Consider the following 19,471-nt stretch of genomic DNA (forward strand, 5'->3'; position numbering starts at 1 on the left):
TACATGTATTACAGTGTAAAATAGCACAATTACATGAATTAGAGCGTAAAACAGTTTTGTTTTTAAAGTGCAACGAGACGTCCATTTAGCGAGTCCGGCCATCTATTCATTATTTGACAACTGTGAGGGGTTGTGATACTGAAGGCTCCAGCCTGCGTAAAGTAGGCTGTAATATGACACAAAGAGTAAAGCAGTTTGACGTCCAGTTTAGGTGATCATGGTCACTGAAAACAAGGATGTACGGCTCTGGTTCTAACCTCCTTGACTGAAAAATACCAATGTTATTGAATCTGTGGTTTTGACAATATCGATAGTGAACTGTCAATTCATTCATTCTGCGGGTAAATTGTTATATTCAAGTAGCGTATTATCACTGGTTTATCTCATGACAGGTATTTTGCGGTGGATTAAAAAACTGGATAAGGAAAATAACAGCAGCGCGATGAAAGTGGAGAGTACGAAGGATATGGATAATCAAGGCAACAATACGAATCCGGAGGAGGCAAACACAAGCACGGAGCAGGCAAACGCTTTTCTGGAGCAGACTACGGAGGAATTCGACCGTGGTAAGTTATCGCCCGGGGAGGTGCTAACATACATTGGCAGCAGTTCTAATTTGGGTGGTCAGTACAGTGAGTGGTACTGAAATCTTAAGTAGAAGGTTGAATTAGGCAATAAGGTCATAACATAGTCAATGTCCTCATTAATTTATGACGCTTCAAGGCCAGGCCATTATAATGTTAAACTGAAGCTCCCACTTTAAATTTTGCGCATAGGTTAGTCACCAAAATTCAATTTGTTACTGTTGTAAAGAAATGTAATAGTTTTCACCCAGTACTTCCCGCTTTAGTGTACATTAGCTGACTGGAAAAGTTTTCTTGTTCCATGTAATAACTAATCCGCCACAGCAACGTAAAGAGAACAACAAACAGCTGCAGTATTTTTGCGTGTCAGTATAATGGTATGTCATTTTTGTCGAACCCCTACTCATTCTCGGAAAAGCAGTCATCACATGGTGTGACACTCGCCTTCCCTCCCCCCCCCCCCCCCCCTCCACCACCACGCCTCATCATATTGTGAAAAGGAGCAACCCCCATCACTGCAATAACTTTGTTGAGTCTTGTTCTTGCTTATTAATTATATGATAATTTTTCAGTATAACGAAAGAATTGTTTCCTGGGTCTATTTCTTCCCTATTTATCCATTAAAAATGAATCAAAAGTTAGAGTATGCAGTCAATGACTGTAGGTCCGCAACAGCACATTATGCCGTTTCAAATTATGTAAAACTTTAAGTCCCCAGAATAAGCCACACGAAGTGAAATGTAAATGTGTGTAATGTAATGGGAAAAAACAGTTTAGGCGTTTGTAAATTAGATAATTGAAGAAAGGCACCTCCATAATAAAATATAAAGATGAAACTTGGAGAATATATCGTGCAGGATAACAGAATAATTGCAGTCATATTACTAAAAGGATGTATTCCTTCTGAACATCAGACAAAGCATGCTCTCCACCAGCTCCACATTCACTCCTTGGAGGAGAGTGCTTGATGATCTGCGTGCCACAGACCACGTCCCACCAAAATCCAGGAGTGTACTACAGCCTCCCATGTGTTGCACCTATAGGGAAAACATGGGAAAGATTGGATTAATTGTGGCACGCACAGAGGTGTTTAAATAGTCATTCTTCCTGCAATAAATACTGAATAACATAGTAAGAAGCCCTAATAAATGGTATATATCCAATGACTTGCATGTCACTGTGATTTGCAGAGTATATATACAGATGAAGATGTAAAGAATGGTTATTCAGCAAAGCACACTGTCTGCTTAGTAGGCTACTGTGTTAGAACATAAAGACAGGTCCTTGAATGTGAGAATTATATCAGAATTAACCATCATGCTGTGCACCAATGTCAGAGTTTCATTGGCAGCTTGAAGACATCCTGTTCACTTCTGGAGCAAAGAGCACTGTTCCGCAATTTGAGTCATTTTACAGCTTAGTGGGGTTCAAATCCAGATGAGAACATCAGTGTGTTTCAGATAGTATGGGGAAAATTTTGGTTTATTTACAAAAACAGGAAAAGATTGTGGTGCTCTTGAATACCATGAATGACTGCACATGGCCCAAACTTGATATCAACAGGATCTCTAGGGGTTGTAGAAGGAACCAAATTACTGACAAACTGCCTGTTGGCTTCTGTCTCTGATTCTTTAGCTGCAGCACAGGGATGCAGGAGGCTTTTTCTCTTTCTTGTTGAAGCTACTGTCATGTTTTTGCATCTGTTTGGCTTCCCTGAACAAGCAGACTTTGTAGCTCTTCTCCACAGCAGGGGGGGGGGGGGTTTACGGGCGCTCAACATCGAGGTCATCAGCTTCTCCACAGCAATTACACCACAGCCAATTTCTCCACCTGTCCCAACCTGTAAAGCCACTAATGTTTGGTGGTGCTCACCTTGATGGATCATCCAGCCATTTCCACATAGTTTTCCACATGAACATGGTATGTGCTGTATTCCTAACATTGCAAGTGTGCCCCCTTTTATCATTTGCCGATCTAAGAAACTCTTTGATCTTCTTGCAGTGTGGAACCATGGTGAGAAACAACCCAGTGATTTCCTAAGACACCTGAAACGTCTCCATACTATCATAAAAATTTACTAAGGAGGTAGAAAAGGGCCAACAGCTACCCTTAATAGATTTATTTATTTATTATTATTGTCCTGTAGATCATACAATTTGTACAGCAAAGCACATCATGATATAGGACAAGTCCATTTGAAAATTATGTTGAGGCGATGTATGAGAGATGACAGTAATGGTGCATAACTCACATTGCAGAATACATATAGGATATATAGACAAAATATAAAAAGGTGGTGTGTGATGAGAGATGACAGTGGTGGTACATACTACACATATCAGAGTACATATAGGAGATGCAGTCAGAAATCAATAACATACAATAATTAAATCATCTTACCAAGTAGAAATACCTACAGGTGAATAAACAGCTTATTACAAGTAATGAAAATTTTGTGGTACATACATCACACAGCAGAATACATATATGAGATACAGACAGGTGAATAAACAGCTTATTACAAGTAATGAAAATTTTGTGGTACATACATCACACAGCAGAATACATATATGAGATACAGACAGAATGTAAATAAGATACAGTGATTAAATTATCTTACTAAGTAGAGATAACTACAAGTGAATAAACAGCTTATTCACAGTAATTAAAATTTTGTTTCAAGAAATTCATGTACAGAATAGAAAAAATGATTTAGTAGTAATTCCTTTAATTCAATTCTCATTATTTTTGGGTTTTTTCTTGTTTTTATGTCTGTTGGGATGTGGTTGTATATAATAAATGAAAAGCACCAGTTTGCTTTTGTTCTACAACATTACTTTTATTGTTAACCAGTTTTTGGCTTACAAGGCCATCTTCAGACATTTATTGAGTATTATCACCAAAGAAATTACAATGTTTGCAAGCAACATTGGAAGAGAAACATTGTAACTTCTTTGGTCATAATACTCAGTAAATGTCTGAAGATGGCCTTGTAAGCCAAAAACCAGTTAACAATAAAAGTAGTACTGTAGAGCAACATATATAATTTTGTGTTGTGAGCTATAATTTGTAATTGGGTTTTGTTTCTGGTGTCATGTGTGTGGCGGTCTGGATTCCTAGTGTGGTACTGTAAAACAAGCTAGTTCCACTATATATAGGCATGGCAGTGACAGGATTTTTAATTGTTGAAACAGTGGTTTACAGTGTTCAATAGTCGAATTAAATCGGGTGATGCTGAGGGAATTAGATTAGGAAATGAGACACTTAAAGTAGTAAAGGAGTTTTGCTATTTGGGGAGCAAAATAACTGATGATGGTCGAAGTAGAGAGGATATAAAATGTAGACTGGCAATGGCATGGAAAGCGTTTCTGAAGAAGAGAAATTTGTTAACATTGAGTATAGATTTAAGTGTCAGGAAGTCGTTTCTGAAAGTATTTGTATGGAATGTAGCCATTTATGGAAGTGAAACATGGACGATAAATAGTTTGAACAAGAAGAGAATAGAAGCTTTCCAAATGTGGTGTTACAGAAGAATGCTGAAGATTAGATGGGTAGATCACATAACTAATGAGGAGGTGTTTAATAGAATTGGGGAGAAGAGGAGTTTGTGGTACAATTTGACTAGAAGAAGGGATCGGTTGGTAGGACATGTTCTGAGGCATCAAGGGATCACCAGTTTAGTATTGGAGGGCAGCGTGGAGAGTAAAAATTGTAGAGGGAGACCAAGAGATGAATACACTAAGCAGATTCAGAAGGATGTAGACTGCAGTACGTACTGGGAGATGAAGATGCTTGCACAGGATAGAGTAGGATGGAGAGCTGCGTCAAACCAGTCTCAGGACTGAAGACCACAACAAAAACAGAACAGTATGAAAAGCTAAACAGTGCTCAGTTTGCAAGAGAAGTTAAAATTAATTACTTCTGTGTACTTAATATTGAAAAATGCATTACAAGAAAATTTTATGTTTTCAATGTCATCTGGAAAACACACACACACCCACACACACACACACACACACACACACACACACACACAGAGAGAGAGAGAGAGAGAGAGAGAGAGAGAGAGAGAGAGAGAGAGATATTCAAATCAATCAATCAAACTGGCGATCAAGGACCATGTAGATCATGTGTCGACCTCACAATGCTCCTCCATAGTTAGCGATCTAGTTGTCACGGACTCCTAGCTGGCAAAGGTCTTTCTGTAGCTCATCCTTCCATCCTCCCATAAGTACAGCTTTTGCCTTAGAGGTTTCTGGTCTCCTAGCAATGTGGCCTGCCAAGCTTATTCTTTGTGCTTTCAGTTTTTGCATGATGTTCAGTTGCCTCATCAGCTCATACAGTTCTTGGGTTTTTTTTTTTTTTCTATGTCTCCACTAGATCCCTTCCTGGACAGGCCTGAAGATACATCTCATAATTTTTCTTTCTTAGACCAACAAGTTATCTTCATCCTTCTTGTTGTGCTTAAGGTTTCTGTCCCATAAAATAATACTGGCACTATCATGGCATTGTATGCTACAAGTTTGGTCTTAATTTACAGATTCTTGGATGACATTATCTCAGACTAAAATAAGTTTTAGAGTCATTCACAATATGTTGGTTTATTTCCTGTTTTAAATTGTTTTGCCTGTTAACCATGTACCAAGGTATTTAAAATTTTCCACTTTAGCAAATTTCCATATCCCTACTTGTAATGGGATACCTCCATTACCTCAGTCTTTTCTGCATTAATCTATAACCCAGTCTTACTTGCATTTTGCACTAGGTCCTCTACAGTTTCTGCCATTTCTTCCTCTGATTCTACTAGAACTGGGTTGTCACCTGCATAACTCAGTAAATCTGTCCTGCCATTTAGCGTCACCCCTTTGTTTTCTCTTTTCATTTCTCAGATTACTTTCTCTTGGACCAGATTAAATAACAGTGGTGAAATAACATCACCCTGTCTCACACCAATTCTGATATGGAATTCCTTGGACAGCTCCCCTTGGTATTTGACTTTGGCTTTTGTCTCTGCTGTGAAAACCTTGACCATATTTATTAACTCCATTGGCATACCAAGCTCTCTCAGGATGTTGTACGTATTTAATCTGTGGATACTGTCTAAGCCTTTGAGAAGTCCACAAACATTACCAGAAACCGATGGTGGAATTCTCAACACTTTTCCAGATTTGCCTCATGGTGAAAATTTGATTGATTGTCGATCGTCATTCTTGGAACCCTGCCTGGTACTCTGCTACAATATCTTTTGCAAATGGCTCAAGTTTTTCAAGTAGTATTAAAGATAGAATTTTGTAAGGTACACTTAGCAGAGAAATGTCCCTGTAGTTGGTACAATTCCTATTACTGTTCTTTTTATGCAGTGGGATAATGACAGCTGATTTCCACTTTTCTGGGATTTCATCTTTTTCCCATATTTCTTTTATGAGATTGTATAGCTATTTCTGAAGTGTTTCTCCTTTTTCCTTCAACAACTCTATCGTTATCCTGTCTTCTCCTGGTGCCTTAATATTCTTTAGTTTCCTCATTGCTCTTCCTACATCTTTTTGAGTCACTTGAGTGTTTGCAGCTTCTCCTTCACCCTCTTTATTATTCTCATGTAGAAAGACACTCTCTGGATCTTCAGCATTTAATAACTCTTCAAAATATTCTCTCCACCTATTCAGAATTTTTTTTCTTGTCTGTTAGCATATTGCCATCCTTACCATTAACTACAGCTTATCATTAACTAAAGCTTTGCTTCTGTGACCATTCCACACGTTTCAACATCTGAAACATTTTCGTGCTGTCTAATATTGTATTTGCCTTTTCGATTTCATCAATCATATTGTTCATGTACTTTCTTTTTTCTGTTCCCAAACTCCTATTTGTTTCTCTTCTTATGGTCTTTAGTGCTTCATGTTGTTATGCGCATTGTCTGTCCAGCATGTGCACCACCCTTGCTCTCTTCCTGGCATTCAGAGCTTGTTCACATGTCTCATTGAACCATTTCTTCTTAGTTGTTAGCTTTCTCTTTCCTAGAATTTCTTCAGCTGCTTAAGTTACAGGGGTCCTTATTTCTTCCCATTGCTTGTTAGCACTTATTTCATTAGCATGGTCTGATGCCAATACTTCAAACTTGTTATGCACTTTAATGTTATACTGCTGGCATATCTCTGGATCCTTAAACTTCTCAATATCAAACTGTCTCTTGGCCATGTTGTTCTTTTTCATTTTGTAGCACAGCTGTAACAGTAATTTGACTATGACTAGGAAGTGGTCTGTGCTCGCATCTGCTCCTCTGTACGATCTCACATCCATCACACACCGAGCGAGGTGGCGCAGTGGTTAAACACTGGACTCACATTCAGGAGGACGACGGTTCAATCCCGCGGCCGGCCATCCTGATTTAGGTTTTCCGTGATTTCCTTAAATCGCTCCAGACAAATGCTGGGATGGTTCCTTTCAAAGGGCACAGCCGACTTCCTTCCCCGTCCTTCCCTAATCCAACGAGACTGATGACCTCGCTGTCTGGTCTCCTTCCCCAAAACAACGCAACCCAATCAAATCCATCACACACTTCTTGTGTCTCTCATCTATCAGCAGATGATCTGTCAGGTTGACAGTGCAACCATCTGGAGAAATCCAGGTGCCTTTGTGATCTGTTTGTGGGGGAAAGATGTTGAGCTCACTACAAGATTCTGACTTAATGTAAAACTGATTAACAGCAGGCCATTTTCATTTGTTTTTGCATGTAAACTTTCTTTTCCAATTGTTGGTATATACATCTCTTCTTGTCCCACTTTGGCATTGAAGTCTCCCAGAATTATCTTACCAGACACAGACACCTATGTATGTGCGGATGGATATGTGTGCGTGTGTGCGCGAGTGTATACCTGTCCTTTTTTCCCCCTAAGGTAAGTCTTTCTGCTCCCAGGATTGGAATGACTCCTTACACTCTCCCTTAAAACCCACATCCTTTCGTCTTTCCCTCTCCTTCCCTCTTTCCTGATGAAGCAACCGTGGGTTGCAAAAGCTGGAATTTTGTGTGTGTGTTTGTGTCTCTATCAACATACCAAAAAGTGCCAATATTATCTTTTGGCAGGTGTACTGGTTGTGGTGGAGGTAGTATCGGATGGGGTTGGTGGAGGGAGAGGGAAATGGAAGGCAGGAGATGGACTCAGGGCAGATAGCTCAGAAGGAGGTGGCTGGTTTGCTAGCTAGGAATGTCTGAGGGTAGCAAGTATATGGGTTGGCATGATTGTGGTGGCCAGTGGGGAGCAGCACACACTGAAGGTGATGTGGGATGTGAACTGGGAGGGGATGACAGTATGGAGGAAGGGGAACCGTTGGGTGAAGGGTGTGGGGACAGTGGGTTACCTGACATTGAGGCCAGGTTGATTACAGGAGTGAAGGATGTGTTGCAAAGACACTCCTCTCTCTGTAGTTCAGAGAATCTGGTGGTGTGTGGAAGGATTGAGATGGCTCCAGTTGTAAAGCAGCCATTGAAATGGAGCTTATTGTGCCACCAGGTGGTCAAAGTTGTTCTTAACAACAGTTTGGCAGGGGCCACTCATCGTAATGGACAGCTGGTTGGTAGTCACACCAGCATAAAAGGTGTGCAGTGTTTGCAGCAGAGTTGGTATATAACATTGCTGCTTTCACAGGTGGCACGACCTCTGATGGGGTAGGATAAGCCTATGACAGGACTGGTGTACAAGGTGCCTTGTGGGTGGGTTGGGCAAGTCTTGCACCTTTGTCAGCCAAAGGGTTCTGATCCCAGTGGCAAGGGATTGGGAATGGGAGTGGAATAGGGATGGACTAGGACACTGTGTGCGTTTATGTGGGTGATGGAACACACTTTAGGAGGGGTGGGAAGGATCTTTGGTAGGATGTCCCCCATTTCAGGGCAGGGTGAGAGATAATCAAAGCTCTGGTAAAGGATATGGTTCTGTTGTGGCAGTTGTAGCTGATTCTTGGGGAGGTATGAGGGTATGGCACTGGAAATGCATTTGCAGTCTAGTTTTGTGAGGTGTTCCTTGCCTGTGACAGCTTTTGTACTGTTCAAGGGAGTTCTTATCACAACAGATACATTGTCCACAGATGGCTAGGCTGTATGGGAGGGATATTTTGAAGGGTTTAATGTGGAGAGAGATGTGGATGGAGCCATCAGAGGTTTTTCTTTTTTTTTTTTTTTTTAAATCTCATTTTGTTTGGTTTTGTTCGTTGCATCTGCTCGGGGCGGACATCGTAAGACATCCATTTAAGTTCGTTGTTGATTGATTGACTCAGTTTTTTTATTACAGAGGGCAGCTAACCCTCTGACCGAACACGCTGAGCTACCGTGCCGGCTGAGCGTTGGAGGTCAAAATCCAGGAAGGTGGCGCATTGGATAGAGGAGGACCAGATGAACCAGATGGGAGAAAAGGTATTGAGGACGTGAAAGAATGTGGAAAAGGTGTCTGGCCCTGAGTCCAGATCATGAAAATATCATCAGTGAACCTGAGCCAGCCTGGGGGTTGGGAGTTTGGGAGGCTAAGGTGTTATCTAGATGGCTCATAAATAGGCTGGCTTCGGAGGATGCCATGTGGGTGCCCATGGTTGTGCTGTGATTTATTTGTAAACTGTCCCTTCAAGGAAAAGTAGTTGTGGGTCAGGATATAGGTAGTAAGTTGTATAAAATATGAGGTAGTGGGTTTGGAGCCTGAAGGACATTGGGTGAGATAGTGTTTGATAGTGGAAAAGCCATGGACATGAGGGATGCTTGTGTATAGGGAGGTGGCATCAGCAGTGATGAATAAGGATCAAGGAGGTAAATCGTAGGGAAGATGGAAAGTCAGTAAAGGAACTATTTGGTATCGATGAGGGAGGCTAGGTTTTGGGCAGTTGATTGGAAATGTTGAGCAACAAGAGTGGAAGTCCTTTCAGTTCATTCACCCCCCCCCCCCCCCCCCCCAGGGAACTTGGGGTTCTTTCATGAGTGCCATTTCGACAAGTAGGGGTCTTCTAATTGACGAACTTATTACAGACGTTGATTTGTGTCTCCTCAGTGACAGTTCCACTACCCACTTCAGTGCTGCTCATAGCACCTTTTCTGCTATTGATATCATGATCTCCTTCCCTGCTCTCGTGGCTTTGCTACATTGGTCACCGCAGGATGATCTGTGTAACAGTGACCACTTTCAGGTGATTCCGTCATTTCCCTTCCACCACCAGGCAGACAGGCCCCCACATTGGGCATTCTGCAGAGCCAATTGGCCTATATATGTGTGTACTGTGCACTTCAACCTCCCTCTTGGACTGCATTGATGTGGTCTGCAAGAAGTTACTGCCACTCTTCTTCATGCCACTGGCACTATGTGGGTTATGCATTTTTGCCATTGACACACAGTATACCTCAATCCAAATCTTTATTTAGGTGCCCAGTGCCTAGATGTTGTAGCACATTTCTGTTTTTTGGGCCTTATTTTTGATAAAAAGTTGATGGGTCTACCCCATATTTGCCACCTGAAAACTACCTGCATGCAGAGGCTTAATGCTCTCCTCCACCTGGCCTACACATCTTGAGGTGCAGACTGTGTTATCTGTCTCCATCTTTACCACACTTTGGTTTCATCCAGACTAGATCTTCATCTTCACTTGCTGGAAAGTGTTTCGTGAATTAACCCCCCCCCCCTCTCCTTCGGGTGGTGCCTCGATCAAGGATTAGAACTGACATAATTCAGGGTCCTCAGGTCTCTGTCGCCCTTATGATATTCCAGCATCATGTACATTCCATCCTTGAAGAGTTCCAGGGTGCTACCATCTTCTACACTGATGTTTCCAAAAGTATAGATAAGGCGGGATACACATCGCTTCACAGTGTTTTAACATGTACAGACTCGAAGAGCAGCTTGCAGGTTATAGACTGATGCTATTGTTATCACCCTTTGGTTTCCGCTATCCATGACCTCGTCTCTGCCTTTGTCTGTGCCGCCTGCTCTGTTGTCTTCCTCTGGGTCCGAAGTCGGGGGCATTCCAGGGAATGAAATACTGACCATTTGGTTCGAGAGACAGATACTTACTCCAGTCCCTTTCATGATGTAGGTGCAAATATGCAGATACACATCAAATCTCTCTTTGCCCAAAAGTGGAAGGACGTCTGGTGCCCTAATGCACTCAGTAATAAACACTGCATAATCAAGGAGACGACTGCAGTTTGGCGCTCTTTTTTCTGCTCCTCTTGGATGGAGTCCACTGTCTTTTGCTGTCTATGCATTGGTCATACTAGACTTACCCATTGTCTTCTCTTGCATAACGAGCCACCCCCTACATTGTGGATGCGGAGCCAGACTGATGGTATCCCATATATTGGTGGAATGTAATATTAAGTATAGGCTACAAGATTCCTTCTCTTTAATATTAGTGGACGTTTCATGGACGGTTGAACTGGTCCTCAGTTTCCTATGTGAAAGTGGTTTTTGTTCTCAGTTGTAAGGTTTTGCTTTACTCCTGGAGTAGGGGCAGGGTGTTCGTGTTTGGGGCCTCTCTTCGTGTTTTGTGGATCTGGGACCCATGACCACTCCTCTTGCAAAGGCTGCTCTTTTATCCCTCTGTTTTTCCAGTTTTTGGATTTGGCCCACCCTTTTATGGCTTCTGCTGTATGTGTGTTTTTAGATTCCTCACTTTATAATTTTACATCTCTGACTGGATCTGTCCACTTTTAGTAGACCCTTTATCTTACGCAAGTAACTTTTGAATCATGCGACTGAAGACCTCACAGTTTAGTCCCGTAACGTACCTCAGTCAGTCAGTCAGCTCCACCTAATCATATCCTAGCCAGCTTCCAGGAATTCCTTACCACCAACTTGGCCTCACCATCCTTCCCAAATCCCTTCCTAAGAACACCAACCTTCCAGCAGAACAAAAGATGCCCATAGTACACAACCTGAAAGCAGATCGAGATCTAATCATCCTTGTGCAAACAAAGGCTCCAAGACTGTTGTGATGTGTTTCAGTGACTACCTGCTGGGAGGCCTACACCAACTGACTCATCCACCAACAAGTTTGCCAGAGTGATCCCATCCCAGGAGTCCAGTATAACTTCCTGTCCCAAGTGAAATCCATAGATCCCTCACAGAACCTCTCACCTGAGTCCATCTTCCTCCTTACTCCCAACAATGCCTCACCCAGACACAACCTACATGCTTCCCAAAATCCACAAACCCAACAATCCTGGACACACCATTGTAGCTAGCTACACTCCTGGAAATGGAAAAAAGAACACATTGACACCGGTGTGTCAGACCCACCATACTTGCTCCGGACACTGCGAGAGGGCTGTACAAGCAATGATCACACGCACGGCACAGCGGACACACCAGGAACCGCGGTGTTGGCCGTCGAATGACGCTAGCTGCGCAGCATTTGTGCACCGCCGCCGTCAGTGTCAGCCAGTTTGCCGTGGCATACGGAGCTCCATCATAGTCTTTAACACTGGTAGCATGCCGCGACAGCGTGGACGTGAACCGTATGTGCAGTTGACGGGCTTTGAGCGAGGGCGTATAGTGGGCATGCGGGAGGCCGGGTGGACGTACCGCCGAATTGCTCAACACGTGGGGCGTGAGGTCTCCACAGTACATCAATGTTGTCGCCAGTGGTCGGCGGAAGGTGCACGTGCCCGTCGACCTGGGACCGGACCGCAGCGACGCACGGATGCACGCCAAGACCGTAGGATCCTACGCAGTGCCGTAGGGGACCGCACCGCCACTTCCCAGCAAATTAGGGACACTGTTGCTCCTGGGGTATCGGCGAGGACCATTCGCAACCGTCTCCATGAAGCTGGGCTACGGTCCCGCACACCGTTAGGCCGTCTTCTCCTCACGCCCCAACATCGTGCAGCCCGCCTCCAGTGGTGTCGCGACAGGCGTGAATGGAGGGACGAATGGAGACGTGTCGTCTTCTGCGATGAGAGTCGCTTCTGCCTTGGTGCCAATGATGGTCGTATGTGTGTTTGGCGCCGTGCAGGTGAGCGCCACAATCAGGACTGCATACGACCGAGGCACACAGGGCCAACACCCGGCATCATGGTGTGGGGAGCGATCTCCTACACTGGCCGTACACCACTGGTGATCGTCGAGGGGACACTGAATAGTGCACGGTACATCCAAACCGTCATCGAAACCATCGTTCTACCATTCCTAGACCGGCAAGGGAACTTGCTGTTCCAACAGGACAATGCACGTTTGCATGTATCCCGTGCCACCCAACGTGCTCTAGAAGGTGTAAGTCAACTACCCTGGCCAGCAAGATCTCCGGATCTCTCCCCCATTGAGCATGTTTGGGACTGGATGAAGCGTCGTCTCACGCGGTCTGCACGTCCAGCACGAACGCTGGTCCAACTGAGGCGCCAGGTGGAAATGGCATGGCAAGCCGTTCCACAGGACTACATCCAGCATCTCTACGATCGTCTCCATGGGAGAATAGCAGCCTGCATTGCTGCGAAAGGTGGATATACACTGTACTAGTGCCGACATTGTGCATGCTCTGTTGCCTGTGTCTATGTGCCTGTGGTTCTGTCAGTGTGATCATGTGATGTATCTGACCCCAGGAATGTGTCAATAAAGTTTCCCCTTCCTGGGACAATGAATTCACGGTGTTCTTATTTCAATTTCCAGGAGTGTATTTTGCTCCCACTGAAGCCACCCAATTGCCCAAAACCTATCCTCCGACATCAAAAATACTAACCACTTCCTTCGCAGATTTTCCACCACTTCTACTTCTTTATCTCCTGCATCCCTACTCATCACTGTTGCTGCCATCTTCATATACATAAACATACCTCACGCCCATGAGCTTGCTGCTATCAAACATTCTCTCTCCCAATGTCCTTCAGGCTCCAAACCCACCACCTCATATCTTATGCAATGTATCAACTATATCCGGACCACAATTACTTTTAGCTGGCGGGGAAGATTTACAAACAAATTCACGGCAGAACTTTGAGCACCCACTTGCCACCCTCCTATGCCAACCTGTTTATGGGCCATCTAAAGGAAACCTACGTAGCCTCTCAAAACTTCCAACCTGTAGTCTGGTTCAGGTTCATTGATGGTATCTTCATGATCTGGATCCAGTGCCATACACCAATCCACATTCCTTCACATGCTCAACACCTTTTCTCCCATCTGCTTCACATGGTCCTCCTCTGTTCAACACGCCACCTTCATGGACATTGACCTCCACTTCTCCGATGGTTCCATCCATACCTCTCTCCACGTTTAACCCGCTAACCACCAACAGCACCCCAACACCTGCATCTGAACAGCTGGCTTCTACACAAAAGGATGCCTCCCACACAGCATAGGCACTAGTGGGTGACATATCTGCAGTGATGAGAAGTCCCTTGCCCAGTATGCTGAAGGCCTTGGCTTCCTGTGCCATATCCTCATATACATCGGAAGTTCACTGAGGCTTTTTGCGGATGATGCTGTAGTCTATCGAGAGGTTCTAACAATGGAAAATTGTACTGAAATGCAGGGGGATCTGCAGCGAATTGACGCATGGTGCAGGGAATGGCAATTGAATCTCAATGTAGACAAGTGTAATGTGCTGCGAATACATAGAAAGAAAGATCCTTATCATTTAGCTACAATATAGCAGGTCAGCGACTGGAAGCAGTTAATTCCATAAATTATCTGGGAGTACGCATTAGGAGTGATTTAAAATGGAATGATCATAATTTTTATTTTTTGTTCCGTGGGACCAAATTAAGGAGAAGTCTCCATGGTCATGGAACGAGTCAATACATGAAACTATAACGCGATATTAGAAACAGATAAAATGAAATATAAAAAAAAATGAAATATAAAAAAACATATTCAGGTGACAAGTCGTAAGTTTAAATGAAGAAAATCAACAATGTAACACTGGAATTTGCTTAATTTTTTAGCTCTTCCAGGAGCTCCTCGACAGAATAGAAGGAGTGAGCCATGAGGAAACTCTTCAGTTTAGACTTAAAAGAGTTTGGGCTACTGCTAAGATTTTTGAGTTCTTGTGGTAGCTTATTGAAAATGGATGCAGCAGAATACTGCACTTCTTTCTGCACAAGAGTCAAGGAAGTGCATTCTACATGCAGATTTGGTTTCTGCCTAGTATTAACTGAGTGAAAGCTGCTAACTCTTGGGAATAGGCTAATATTGCTAACAACAAACGACATTAAAGAAAATATATACTGTGAGGGCAATGTCAGAATTCCCAGATTTTTGAATAGGGGTCGACAAGAGGTTCTCGAACTTACACCACATACAGGGTTATTACAAATGATTGAAGCGATTTCACAGCTCTACAATAACTTTATTATTTGAGATATTTTCACAATGCTTTGCACACACATACAAAAACTCAAAAAGTTTTTTTAGGCATTCACAAATGTTCAATATGTGCCCCTTTAGTGATTCGGCAGACATCAAGCCGATAATCAAGTTCCTTCCACACTCGGCGCAGCATGTCCCCATCAATGAGTTCGAAAGCATCGTTGATGCGAGCTCGCAGTTCTGGCACGTTTCTTGATAGAGGAGGTTTAAACACTGAATCTTTCACATAACCCCACAGAAAGAAATCGCATGGGGTTAAGTCTGGAGAGCGTGGAGGCCATGACACGAATTGCTGATCATGATCTTCACCACGACCGATCCATCAGTTTTCCAATCTCCTGTTTAAGAAATGCCGAACATCATGATGGAAGTGCGGTGGAGCACCATCCTGTTCAAAGATGAAGTCGGCGCTGTCGGTCTCCAGTTGTGGCATGAGCCAATTATCCAGCATGTCCAGATACACGTGTCCTGTAATGTTTTTTTCGCAGAAGAAAAAGGGGCCGTAAACTTTAAACCGTGAGATTGCACAAAACACGTTAACTTTTGGTGAATTGCGAATTTGCTGCATGAATGCGTGAGGATTCTCTACCGCCCAGATTCGCACATTGTGTCTGTTCACTTCACCATTAAGAAAAAATGTTGCTTCATCACTGAAAACAAGTTTCACACTGAACGCATCCTCTTCCATGAGCTGTTGCAACTGTACCGAAAATTCAAAGCGTTTGACTTTGTCATCGGATGTCAGGGCTTGTAGCTATTGTAAACGGTAAGGCTTCTGCTTTAGCCTTTCCCATAAATTTTCCAAACCTTCGGCTGTGGTACGTTTAGCTCCCTGCTTGCTTTATTCGTCGACTTCTGCGGGCTACGCGTGAAACTTGCCCGCACGCGTTCAACCGTTTCTTCGCTCACTGCAGGCCGACCCGTTGATTTCCCCTTACAGAGGCATCCAGAAGCTTTAAACTGCGCATACCATCGCCGAATGGAGTTAGCAGTTGGTGGATCTTCGTTGAACTTCGTCCTGAAGTGTCGTTGCACTGTTATGACTGACTGATGTGAGTGCATTTCAAGCACGACATACGCTTTCTCGGCTCCTGTCGCCATTTTGTCTCGCTGCGCTCTCGAGCGCTCTGGCGGCAGAAACCTGAAGTGCTGCTTCAGCCAAACAAAACTTAATGAGTTTTTCTACGTATCTGTAGTGTGTCGTGACCACATGTCAATGAATGGAGCTACAGTGAATTTATGAAATCACTTCAATCATTTGTAATAGCCCTGTATAGCTCGAACAGCCCGTTTTTGAGCCAAAAATACCCTTTTTGAATCAGAAGAATTACCCCAAAAAATAATACCATACGACATAAGCGTATGAAAATATGCGAAGTAGACTACTTTTCGTGTTGAAGTGTCACTTATTTCAGATACTGTTCTAATGGTAAATAAAGCAGCGTTTAGCTTCTGAACAAGATCCTGGACATGGGCTTTCCACAACAGCTTACCATCTATCCGAACGCCTAGGAACTTGAACTGTTCCATCTCGCTTATAATATGCCTATTCTGTCTGATCAAAATATCGGTTCTTGTTGAATTGTGAGTTAGAAACTGTAAAAACTGAGTCTTACTGTGATTTAGCATCAAATTATTTTCCACAAGCCACGAACTTATTTCATGGACTACATTATTTGTTACTGTTTCAATATTACACACAAGATTCTTCACTATCAAGCTGGTGTCATCAGCAAACAGAAATATTTTTGAATCACCTGTAATACTACAAGCCATATCATTTATATAAATAAGAAAAGGCAGTGGCCCCAGCACCGACCCTTGGGGAATGCCCCACTTAACAGTGCCCCATTGGGACTGAACATCACTACCACTCTCAATATTGCGGAGAATTACCCTCTGCTTTCTGTTCTTAAAGTAAGAGGCGAACCAATTGTAAGCTACTCCCCTTACTCCATAATGGTCCAACTTCTGCAGTAATATTTTGTGGTCAACACAGTCAAAAGCCTTCGTTAAATCAAAGAAAACACCTAGCGTTCGCAACCTTTTATTTAATCCATCCAAAACCTCACAGAGAAAAGAGAATATAGCATTTTCAGTTGTTAAACCATTTCTAAAACCAAACTGAACATTTGACAGCAAATTATGTGAATTTAAATGCTCCAGTAACCTTGTAAATACAACCTTCTCGATAACTTTAGCAAAGACCGATGGCATAGAAATAGGTCTAAAATTGTCAACATTATCAATGTCTCCCTTTTTATGAAGTGGCTTCACTACCGAGTACTTAATCGGTCAGGAAACCGACCACTCCTAAAGGAAAAGTTACAGATTTGGCTGAGAACTGGGCTAACATACATAGAACAATACTTCAGTATTCTGCTAGATACCCCATCATATCCATGAGAGTTCTTGGTCTTTAGTGATTTAATTATTAACTCAATCTCCCTCTTGTCAGTATCATGGAGGAGCATTTCCGGTAACAGTCTCGGAACACTTTTTTCTAAGAGCGCTATATGATTCCCTGTTGGGACTAGGTTTCTATTTAGTTCACCTGCTATATTCAGAAAGTGATTATTAAATACTGTACATATATGCGACTTATCAGTAACATGGACATTCCCACTACACACTGATTCTATATCCTCGACCTAACTCTGCAGACCAGCAACTTCCTTTACAACTGACCATATGGTTTTAATTTTATCCTGAGACTTAGCTATTCTATCTGCATACCACATACTTTTTGCCTTCCTAATAACATTTTTATGCACCTTACAATACTGTTTGTAAAGGGCTGCTGCATTTAGATTTTGGCTGTTTCTAACGTTTTGATATAATTGCCACTTTGTTCTACAAGATATTCTTATCCCTCTAGTCAGCCACCCAGGCTGCCTGTTTGTGCTAGTTCCCTGTTTTAAATGTTCTAACGGAAAGCAACTTTCAAAGAGCATGAGAAAAGTCTTGAGAAAAGCATTATATTTATCGTCTACTGTATCAGCGATATAAACATCTTGCCACTCTTGTTCCTTTATAAGGTTTACAAAGGTCTCTACAGCAACTGGATCAGCTTTCCTGAACAGCTGATGACTATATTTAACACGTGTTGCAGCACAAAAATCTTTTAAAGTTAAAATTTGTGCATCATGATCTGAAAGGCCATTCACCTTTTTGCTAACAGAATGCCCTTCTAGTAATGATGAATGAACAAAAATGTTGTCTATGGGTGTTCTACTGTTCCCTTGCACTCTTTTTGGAAAGAATACGGTTTGCATAAGATTATATGAATTAAAGAGGTCTACCAGCATCCTCTTCCTTGCACAATCACTTATACAATTAATATTGAAGTCACCACATCTAACTAACTTTTTGTATTTCCTATAAAGTGAACCAAGAACCTCCTCTAGCTTTAGCAAAAATGTTGTGAAATTGGAGTCTGGGGATCTATAAATAACAACAGTTAGAAGTTTAGCTCCGTTAAATTTAACCACACCTGCACAACATTCAAACACCTTTTCAGTGCAGTACTTTGAAACATCAATTGACTCAAATGGGATGCCGTTTTTCACATACATGGCTACTCCCCCACACCGCAAAGAGCTCCTCGAAAAGCTGCCAGCCAACCTGTATCCTGGTAAAGGAAGCCTCTGAATTATCTCCTTATTTAAGAAGTGTTCAGATATACCAATAATTTCAGAGTCAACATCTATAAGCAGTTCACTAACTTTATCTCTAATACCTTGTATATTTTGATGAAATATACTAATTCCCTCGTTACTCGGATACCTAAGCTTTGTCAAAAGTGATTCCCTTGTTATATAAAGTTGATCGTTTGTAAAGCAGATGCCATACTGAGATTCATTGGAAGAATCCTAAGGAAATGCAATCCAAAAACAAAGGAAGTAGGTTACAGTATGCTTGTTGGCCCACTGCTTGAATACTGCTCAGCAGTGTGGGATCCGTACCAGATAGGGTTGATAGAAGAGATAGAGAAGATCCAAAGGAGAGCAGCGCGCTTCGTTACAGGATCATTTAGTAATCGTGAAAGCGTTACGGAGACGATAGATAAACTCCAGTGGAAGACTCTGCAGGAGAGACGCTCAGTAGCTTGGTACGGGCTTTTGTTGAAGTTTCGAGAACATACCTTCACCGAGGAGTCAAGCAGTATATTGCTCCCTTCTATGTATATCTCGTGAAGAGACCAGAGGGATTAGAGCCCACACAGAGGCATACCAACAATCCTTCTTTCCACGAACAATACGAGACTGGAATAGAAGGGAGAACCAATAGAGGTACTCAAAGTACCCTCTGGCACACACTGTCAGGTGGCTTGCAGAGTATGGATGTAGATGTACCCCAGTTCTCCCACCACCCCCAAGAATCGGCTACAGAGGAGTGCCCCCTTGTCACCTTGTATCACTCTGGACTGGAACAACTGAACCATATCCTTCACCAGGACTTCGATTAGCTGTCATCTTGACCTGAAAAGAGCAAAATCCTTTCCACTCTTCCTTAAGCGGTGTTCCATTACCCAACCAACCTACAGAATATCCTAGT

The 19,471-nt window shown here is 42.7% G+C and overlaps 1 protein-coding gene across 1 annotated transcript in view; it reads left to right on the plus strand.

Annotated features, from left to right (window-relative positions):
- Nucleotides 1-295: 295 nt before the first annotated feature.
- Nucleotides 296-19,471, plus strand: part of LOC126481193 (UPF0184 protein AAEL002161) — a 31,038-nt gene continuing 11,862 nt past the window's right edge. The window contains exon 1 of the mRNA XM_050104784.1: nt 296-566. Within this exon, the coding sequence (XP_049960741.1) occupies nt 386-566 (181 nt within the window). The 5' untranslated portion in view covers nt 296-385. The remainder of the gene's footprint in view (nt 567-19,471) is intronic.

Source organism: Schistocerca serialis, chromosome 5 (assembly GCF_023864345.2).
Source record: "Schistocerca serialis cubense isolate TAMUIC-IGC-003099 chromosome 5, iqSchSeri2.2, whole genome shotgun sequence".
Classification (NCBI taxonomy): Eukaryota; Metazoa; Arthropoda; class Insecta; order Orthoptera; family Acrididae; genus Schistocerca; species Schistocerca serialis.